Here is a 10,057-nt window from a genome sequence, read left to right on the forward strand (position 1 = left end):
CTTGTAAGGCTCTTCAAAATGAATGTGAAAGTTTTCATTGAAACCAATAAGAAAGAACACACTCACGGTTTCCTTGAAAAATAATAGCTCCACGTGTACAAGGGTGCATTCATAAAGGCTGATCATGATTTTAATAGATTATGTTTAATAACCCTACACCTCGGAGACTTTTGAGCCATTAAGCAGCAGCATGTCTGTAAGCTCTCAATTATAACGTAGATGGACTCATTAGTATACACAGACCCGTGTGAATGCCATTTGTACCAATCAGTATATGAACTAATGAGCAAGTGACGCATGCAATTATAGTGAGCTGTGGAATTTCAGTCTTTCCTGAAACATCATCCAACGATATATAAACATGTGAGGATGTTATCTAAATGGTGCCCAAGAACCACGCTCATATACATATTTTCATATGTATATCACTGGAGGGGGGTAAGTTAATTGTTTTTTCTTCCAAAATAGGCTAAAAGTTTTGCAGCACCACCTCTTTGAGCGATGAGCAGCCTGTGCGACCACACCGACATCTGCTGGAGAAAAACAAAGTTGCGACTGCAGGTCTCGTCTCAAAGCTGCGAGCCTCTCTGTTCATTGGAGGCTGTGTTTTGTAAAATTCACCTTCAGGAGCTGCACTCTAAAGCAGGAATCCTATTGGTTAGGTACATTTCAGCCACTACTAAAGAACTGAGGATTCTCCATTGCACCTCCAATACAACGAATGAAATTCATTGCAATGAATGCATTACTTGGTCATCTCACAAATTTTTAAAGTACCAAAGTATCAAAGCGTCCCTTTACAACAGTCTTGGAGACATCAGACATGAAAGCATTGGTAATATGTCTGGTGGTATGTGCTCAACTCTTTTAGTTATTCTCTTTCTTTCAGAAAAATAATTTAACGGTTGATCCGTTAAGATAAATCATTAGCAAACTGGATCAAAAGTCAAAAACAAATGAGTCCTGAAGTGATGAGAGACTCGTGTTCATTCTACTGCAGTTGCCACTCATCTGTCCTCTGCACGTTTGCATGTTTTTCTGTTCATGTATGCAGATAAAGTGTGAATCATTTGCATGATCAGATTTGCTGATCTAACATCTACTCAGAGCCTTAACATACTAAACCCACATACAAACACTGAAGCTCAGAAAGGTTTTGTAAAACTTTAAAATGATAAATGTAAAATGATCAATGAGGTTTCTACATGATATATACACAGTGAACCTCATGGTCTTTGCATTGATGGGTGTAAAAAAAGGGGCCAGCCTCTTTTTGAATAACAGTTATATCTCAAGCACACCAGGAAAAACAGTCATTAATGAGGCAGTCATTGATTCAACAAAGTGTCATAGCACTGAGTCTACAGTAAGCAGTCCTCACTGTTGCTACGCAGTGACAAACTACAGTTCAGAGGACAGCTCAAGGAAAATTTTAAACCTGGTTTGGAGTTTTTGTCCCAAACTGAGGGTCTGGTCCGCTGCACGAGAGCAATGTGCAGATTTTGTATTCAGTCAATCACCTTAAAGGTGAAGGAAGTTGTATGAACATTTCTATTTAACCAGTGCGTAGGCTGATATATTACTACATTTGCCTACAATTATAGAAACCCTGTATCAAGATATGAGACTATGTCATGATCATCTGTGAGCAATAAGCACACATATTTGGGATGAATAACAGTGTACAGCCATTGAGTCATACACTGTGTAAATATCATTATATATTTAGGGGGTTTGAACTGTTTCCTCATTTCCTGTTGCAGTTGTTCACTTTTTTTCTCCACTTCCTCTTTCACCCTTTGTTTAAATGATAAGTAACACATGTTAAAAAACAACAACAACAATAAGACAAAACAAAAAAACCTTTGCTTTGTCATGTATTGACCGTCATCTTAAGTTCTTCAGCTGTCAAATAGTTTGGTTTGTAAAGTTGTACAAACACTTCAGTTTCAGGATCCAGGTCTTGTGGAGGTTAACTTTGTCAGAAACCTGTGTTTTCACACCATGACAGGGCAAAAATCACTATATGCGAGTAGAGTGAAAAGACAAAGAAAAGGCTAAATTGACAGATTAATCAATAAAAGTTGCTGTCAAGGTTGAGTAGTGAGGGAGTTGGCTTATCTCTGTAAAGAAGCATTGCTGTCTGTGTTCTCAGATTGGTTCCAGTTTATTGGAATAAAAGTATGTGGTTTTCAGAGTCTGTAAGTGGTAGAAATCCTTACTATTCTGAGCCAAATGACTTATGATTGATCAAGTTCATCATTTTCAATTCGTAATTAAATAAGTAAATATTAAGAATAAGAAAGCGTCTTCTCTCATAAATGAACATGGCAACACAGTTTATGTTTGCAAAGTTGCATCTGAACAAACCTCAAGACTTCTGAAACAATGTCCTTTGGATAGACAAGACCAAAGTGTAGGTTTTTGACCATAATTCACAGCATCACATTTGCAGAAAGCCAAACACAGCATATTTGCACAAACACCTCATACCAGCTGTCAAGCATTGTGGTGGAAGGGTAATGAGTTTGGCTTGTTTTGCAGCTAAAAGATATTTGCAGTTATGAACTATTCTTTATAGTTAGTATTTTGAGTATACTCAAATGTGAGGCCACATGTCTAACAGCTAAAGCTTGGCCCAATGTGGGTAATGCAACAGGACAATAATCCCAAGCACAGAAGCAGTAAATGGCTTTGGTGAGATCTTAAGAGACATTAAGATAAATGAAATGAACTGAAGCAACGCTGTAAAGAAGAATGGGTCATAAAGTCCTCCACAATGATGTAAGACTGATAAAATCATACAAAAAAATATTACTTCAAGTCACTGCTTTCAAAAGTTGCTCTATAAATTACTGAATAAAAGGGATTTCTTATTTTCTCAAAGGAAAAGTCCTGTTAAACCTCACTTTTCATTGTTCTGGTCACGTTTGTAAAAGTACCTATAACTTTACTAAAAAAAAACGGCAGGCCATGCACCAGAATGCTCTCCCTTAACTTTACAACAAACCAAAAGTCATATTTTAACCCCCCCACAGCCACAAACGTGACCCATGTCTCCCGAAAAAGACGGATATTTGACTGTTCAGAGAGAGTGGGCGGAGCGAGGGCGGCGTTAAACACGGTTTGGTCCCTGCGGCTTTCCGTAGATCAGGGCCTGGGTGTAGCTCCCTGTAGCTGCGTAGGAAAAAAGTACAAAACACCACTTCAGCCAGAGAGCCCGGAGGTGTCTCTTATATAAAGAAAAACGTAATATAGCGCGTACAACATGCACTCGGTCACGCTGGACAGCAGTGGTTCACCGAAGAAGCGCTCGTTTTCTCGCGGAATGAGCGAGGACGAGTCTCTGCGCAGTATTATTAAAGAGGTGAGAGGACAAAAATCACGGCGTCGTTAACGTCAGTGTCAAACGTCACAGTTTTTTTAAATAACCGAATAAGTTTGGTGTTTTTAATTTGTTCAACACTTAAAATAAACAGACGGCTAGGGTAAACGGAGCAGTCGTCAGGCCCGTCGCTTCACTTCCTCGGCGTTAGCGCTGTTAGCTGTTCGTTGTTTTGTTGTTGTGGCTCATGATGATGAGGTGATGATGATGATGATGGTGATGCTCAGACTCCGCCTGAGATGTCTTTTCGTCTTCTCATCAGACTGACAGCTCCTCCAGACGTGTGACAAGAAGCGACAGCAGAGCGAGCACCCTGAAGAGGAGGAGTGACAGCCAGGTAGTAGCTAGCATAAAAACTGACACTCGATGAGATGTTGTCTCAGTGTTACAGCATTGTATATGTGATGGACACGCAGTGCTACCTAATACCTCTGGGATGAGACGCTTGCATAGGCCGAGAGTCTAAAGGTTTGTACCTTGTGACTCAGAGTGGTGTCTAGTTATGGTCAGTCGTGCCAAAACGTGGATAGATGGATATCTACTTTGTAGATCCACAAGAAAAATGATTATGTTACAGCAGCAAGATGAAGAATAAAAATAGTGCAGCCTACAATATTTAACAAAGTTAAAGTGCTACAGGGGTCTAGTCAAGATCTTATACTATGATAGAATGGAAAAACTTTCTCTCATAATATAACAAGTACAAGTAAATATGAAGACAGTTTAAAATAGTCAAAGCAGGACTGGCATACATATTATAGCATAATATGTATGCTATAAGTGCATGAAGGTATAATAGAAATATGTGTGGAATCACATGTCGGACAGAACGAGGAGTTATTATACAGCTTTATAGAGAACGATGGGAATGATTTCCTGAGTTGTTTATGGCAGTGAGAAGGAGCTCTGCTGGCTCAGAAGTGTGGAGCAGAGTGGGTATGATGAGTTGTCCATGACAGAGAGCAGTTTGATCACTGACCTACGGTCTCTAACTGACTCGAATGCCTCCAAATTCTGGCCAATGATGGGTCCAGGCTTGAGGATTAGTTTGTGGATCCTGCTGACATCTCTGGCACTGGATTTATAAAGTAAATGAAATTATTTTTTTAAACAGCTGTTTCAGTTACATCTGTAAATATCTGGGTCTTTCTTTGTAGTTAGGAGAGAAATTTTGAAATGAAAACCGTGTGACTACCAGTAGTGACGGGAGCAGTAAAACCATGAAATGGTACTTTCCAAATTGCAGAAGATGGTTTGCTTATTTTTACTAGTTCAGTCAAACTTGTACTAAACAAGCTCGTCTATCTGAAAGCTCCAAAAGCATGTTGTACAGCATGAGTAACCCAGTTTTAAAAGATTATTATTAAAACAAAAAAGTCACAGGTTAACTAGATATTTTGTAAAAACCGAGATGGTTGTACTTCTACTCGGTAACTGACAGGGTGACTGCAAGGCTACGCATTCCAAGGACCCAGAAACTGAAGCAGCTACATTGAGTTGAGTTATGATTTTAAATTTGTTTGTGTATGTTTTTCTTAATGGGATCCTTTTGGTCAGGAGATCACAGTCTAATAACTCCCAACTAGAGCAGAGCTTTTGTCTGCGTCATCAATTATCTAAAAAGCCTATCAGTTATGGGAAAATGGCCACAACATTAAATGCGGAAACAGAAGTGCTTCTGTCAGAGATTTCTTCCTGTTAAAGAGGCATTTCCTTTCCTACTGCGGCCAAGAGCTTCCTAAAGGGAACATTTCTGTCTTCATTATGTAAGTTGTTGACCTGACTTTGTAAAGTGCCCCGAGATGACCGTGTTATGACTTGGCATGGAATGAATTGAAGGGAAAACATTTACAATGCTTATTTTCCATTCAGTATTAAGTCATTTACACGTGTTTGACAGCAGCTGTCGGCATTAATTGATTTATAAATATAAGTAACAAACTCCTGTAAGAGACGTATGAATAAAGTGGACAAATAATCAAAGCTACCTTGTGTAAGATGCAGTAAAGTTTATTTTGAAGCTTATAATAACTGAATTTGTATAACTTTAAATTTTAAGGTCATCGTTCGTGTTTGAGTTAAAGGGGACCAACAGGAGAGGATCCAGTATGCCTCATTTAAACTGCTTTGTGCTGATGTTAACTCAAAATACTCAAATGTTTTTTAATAAAATTATTTGTTTTCCTTTACTTTCAGCAATCTGAGCAGGACCTCTTCATGGGACTACCAGAAATGGTATCGATTTCTCACCATTATCCTCCTTATTGTTGCTATAAATATAATGATGTTTACTGCTATTGAAGGCTGTGCTCACAGTAATAAATCACAGCAGTGAAGCATATTCCTTTACATAGGGAGGCATTGTCACGCTACCACAGGAGGCCTCCCACAGATTGTTGCCTCTGAGAGCTCAACGAGCACTCCCACTGACTGGCATGCATACTCCTAAAGTTGCCTACACTGATCTGTTACCGTGTAACTTTGTGATATAGCTAGAGCTGCAGGCCAGCTATGAAGAGGCTGTGCAAGAGCTGCGTGGGCTGGAGGTCGAGCGAGAGGCTCTGTTGTTCCAGGTGGACGTCCTGCAGGACACGCTGGAGGGTGTAGAGGAGCTGCTGGCTGAAGCCCAGAGAGAAGCTGGACAGGCTAGTTTGGTAAGTCCAGGTCGAGCCAAAACACGAAGTAAAGTCTTAAAGTCTCTTAGAAATCCTTTTTTTTGTGTGTGTGTTTGTGTGTGTGTTTGTGTGTGTGTGTGTGTAAAGTTTGTTGTTTGTTATTACAACAGATTGTGACACTAACGAGCTGCTGCTGTCTCTTTGCATTTGTAGGAGTTGGAGCGAGAGAGGGAGGCCAAAAGGAAACTGGAGAGCATGGTGCACTCTTTGATGCAAGAAGTGGAAAGATTAAAAGAGGTAACGTGAGACCGTTTATGTAAGCTTGCAGAGGCTCCAAATTTGTTTATAAAGATGTAAAGGGAACCTATTACGCAACAGACTGTCAGCATGTGATCACTCGTCAATATGAATGATGGCGATGCTATGTCGTTGTTTTGTATTTTTTCTGGGTGTGTAACCCGGAGACACGGCAGGCCTGGGCATACAAGATTTTCTGTGTGTTGTGGTTTAGTTTTGTCCTTAAGGGTTTTAGCAACTGAGTCTTGTCTTTCTGGGAAAAAAGCCCTGAAAACAAAATGAAGAAGTTAGAAAAGTACAGAAGTACTTAAGTATCCAAGCCACATTTGTTGAGACTGGCACAATCACTTATTTCAATTACTGTTACTCATTTTCCACTCCTGAAACCTCCACGCCTCGTCCATTCTTGTGTTGTCCTTATAAAAACAATTTGTGGTGGTGCATAACACGTTTTGGAGTAATCTCTTCATTTTTCATGGTGAAAATAGTCTGATCACTTGACCTCTAGCCTTAATTATGCTGAGTGTCTAGTGTGAAGGACAATCAGGAGTCTGCTCAGGTTATTCTACTTTAAACCTGGACTTGATGGTAATGCTCTTCTTCAAGAGTCTGACTTCTTGCTTTTCTTATCTTCTCTGTTTAGATAGTGTTAGCTGAGTGGAGAGTAGGAATAAAATTTCTTAAGAATAGCTTTAAAATATACAATATTGTGCAAAAGTCTTGGGCCACTCCTCATTTATTTATATTTTGCTTCCAAGGCGACAGACATTTTTGATTTGTTTTTTGTTGTCGTCGTTGTTTTTGTTAAGCAGTTTAATACTTACCTATGACTCATTCAAGCTTAAAAAAGACACCTAACTCAAGGGATTAACTAGTGCTGTGACTACACATAACAGACAACAATTTTAGTTCATTTTTAAACATTTGTTCAGATTTATTTAGTTCAAATGTACAGAAAAAACCAAAGATGACATCTTTTGGGGACATAAGACAATATTTTTGCACCAACAAGATGGTTCTCAAAGAGGCAAAAACAAAAGGCAGCCAAAATCCTATTTGTTTGTGTCTTATATACTTTATTTGTATGTTTACACATTTCAATAAATTACTGCACATATTTCCTGTTTTCCTTCCAAAAAGAGATGATTGATGGCTCAAGATCTTTAAAAAACACTGTAATTATATTTTCTATGAATGAGCACTGCATATGCTTTTCTTTGTTTACACCTTGCAGGAAGGGAATAACAAACTATCAGGTCCAGGTGAGATGGCTAAAGCAACAATGCAGGGACACAAAATAAGAAATGATGCCAACAAAGTCGAGAGCTCCTCCTCTCACAGCAGCAAAGATGGATTGGGAGCTGCAGTGCAAAGAGGACAGAGTGAGGGCACAGAGGAGAAGCAATGGAGAATGGTAAATAAGCCCATGTGTCACCAGCCTTCTCTTGCACTGGACAGCCTGGTCGCTGAGGATGGGGTCCACCAGAGACCTTATGAAAACGGGGCAGCAGATGGACAAGATCCCCTGCTGGACGAAAACGACTCGGACAGCATAAGTGCCTACAAGGATGCATTCGATGAGACTCCAGAGCAGGACAGGATCTTTCCAGGTGACGGAGACAGTTTGGAGCTGCCTCACGATGCAGAGAACACAAAGAGCCCGCCTAATAATGGAGATGCCCTCAACAGTGAGGTCGAAGGCACCAAAATCAATGAAAGCTGCATTTTGTCTTAAATTTATGTTTCATCTACTACTGAGTAAGGTCAGAGATAAAATAGTTCATAACTTGATAAAATCCAGCAGCATTTTGATTTGAAGTTAGATATTTCTGTTCTTACAAAAATCAGTTGAGATTAGATGTTGCTAGTCAATAGTTTGATATTTTATGAGAAAATGATTATTAGAATAACTGTGGAAATAATTGGCAGCTTAATCTATGATGAAAAGTTGAAAAACATTGTAGTAGAAGTTACATTTTTAAAAATTGTGCTGAACGATCTCAGGTTTACAAATTTCGCTGACTACTTTATGTTATTTGCCAATCATTTAATTCAAGTCTGTCGTAAGTGTTTGGGGTTTTGTTTTGTTTTTTGTTTTTTTTATGCACGTTGCAAAAACATGGAACATACTCCATGTTGCTTTGACTGTTTACCTTTTTGATTTTAAGAAGGATATTTTCTACACAAGAAGCAGTCAAGACAAAAGTCATGATTTATCTGTCTCGGTAAGAATCTCCACAGCAGCTGGTTTAGCTTCAACCAGAAGTAGACATTACAAACACAGTGAAGTTATTGTTAACTTAAATTTGATCATAAGGATTTTGATCGGGCTGTGTTGCTGGTTTCTCTCATGTTTTTCTTGGACTTGGAAGTCTGGTGATTTCAAATAGGCAGTTCATTTATTCAAAGCCTCAAAGTCTTAAAATTTTTATGTGTTTTTATTAAAAAAAAATAGACAGAAAATGGATTTGGCTGCATTTTTAAAGTTCTTATATTGTGACATTTATTTGTCAGATTGCATTAAAGCCAACATTCCCTTTTTTAACCAAATGTGTCAGCCAGACCTGACGAGCTGACCACTGCAGGCTGGATTTTTTTTTTGTCTGCCTGCAAGGACATGCTGCATGTTTGCACATTTGCAGTGGAACTTGATGAACTTTGCCTCTTCAGATGTCTTTCATTGCTGTAAAACACTTTGTATGTAACATTTTTAATGCCTTTTTACTTTCTTTTTTTTAAAAAATTGTGCCAGAATCAAAAGTAGACTCCTCACTTCATCTATGATCCGTAGCCTGCACGAGCACCTATGAATGTATACTGATTTCCAAAATGCACACAAGTTTGTGTCATTTATGAGTGTGTTTGCATGCAATACTATCAACTAATACTATCAACTACATGTAATGAATAATATGTCTTATTTGCTGTTACAAATACTTTTTAAAAGGGATTTTCAGTGTCAGTTTACTCTGTAGACCATGTATCATTCTTTTATTCCCCAGTTTACAAAGTCGATTTAACAAAGTTGACAAATAATTGAAGTTTTGAACATATCAGGCTGGACTTTAATGATTAAAAAAGCATATATTGATAAATGGATCTCTTGTAGAAGACAGAAGCAGAACAATAAATCTGCAAGGGTTATGTTGAAGTTGCTGCATTTAGCTGTGTATCATTTTTGGTTTTAATACAGGTTGTTGACTTTGAACTCTGAAGTACTTTTTTGCTAGTTCTTTATAACCTGTAGCATCGACTGTCAAATGTATGTAAGTTTAGGAGGTTTCTGTTATTTTAGTGCTGTGTGGTGATACTGTGGTCAGTTCTTGAGCAGTCAGGTGATGGCAAATGAATTATAACACCAACATCCATAGGTGCTGGACAGTTCATTTTCAAGTTTTCCCGGTGATACAAAAAGAAAAAAGAAAAGGAAATGACCTTTGACATGTTGCTGTGCAGCCAAATTGGGGGTTTTTTTTCTTCTTTGATTTCATACAAAAGTACTGAAAATACATCCTTTTATGTATGATGCCTTTTTTCTGTTTGTAATATTTTCAGCTCTGTCATTGGCTTTGAAATAGATGTTCAGATTTAAATGTTAATGCCATACATTTATATCATAATAAAACGAGTGAGCAATGCTTTGTGCCATTTCTGTTAACTTGCATTTAAAATATGGACAAAGTGAATAAAAACAAATAATGACTTAATAAGCAGCTTGACATTCAAGCCTAATTATCAAGGAACTCATCAAGGCTCATCT

The 10,057-nt window shown here is 38.3% G+C and overlaps 1 protein-coding gene across 1 annotated transcript; it reads left to right on the plus strand.

Annotated features, from left to right (window-relative positions):
- Nucleotides 1-3,134: 3,134 nt before the first annotated feature.
- On the plus strand, nt 3,135-9,934 carry si:ch1073-456m8.1 (uncharacterized). Its single transcript, XM_006784801.3, has 6 exons — nt 3,135-3,367; nt 3,648-3,722; nt 5,582-5,620; nt 5,878-6,039; nt 6,214-6,297; nt 7,532-9,934. The coding sequence occupies exons 1-6, from the start codon at nt 3,269-3,271 to the stop codon at nt 8,030-8,032; spliced, it is 960 nt and encodes a 319-aa protein (XP_006784864.2). The 5' UTR covers nt 3,135-3,268; the 3' UTR covers nt 8,033-9,934.
- Nucleotides 9,935-10,057: the final 123 nt, after the last annotated feature.

This window comes from Neolamprologus brichardi, chromosome 5 (genome assembly GCF_056152115.1).
Source record: "Neolamprologus brichardi isolate AB-2024 chromosome 5, ASM5615211v1, whole genome shotgun sequence".
In the NCBI taxonomy this organism is placed as follows: domain Eukaryota; kingdom Metazoa; phylum Chordata; class Actinopteri; order Cichliformes; family Cichlidae; genus Neolamprologus; species Neolamprologus brichardi.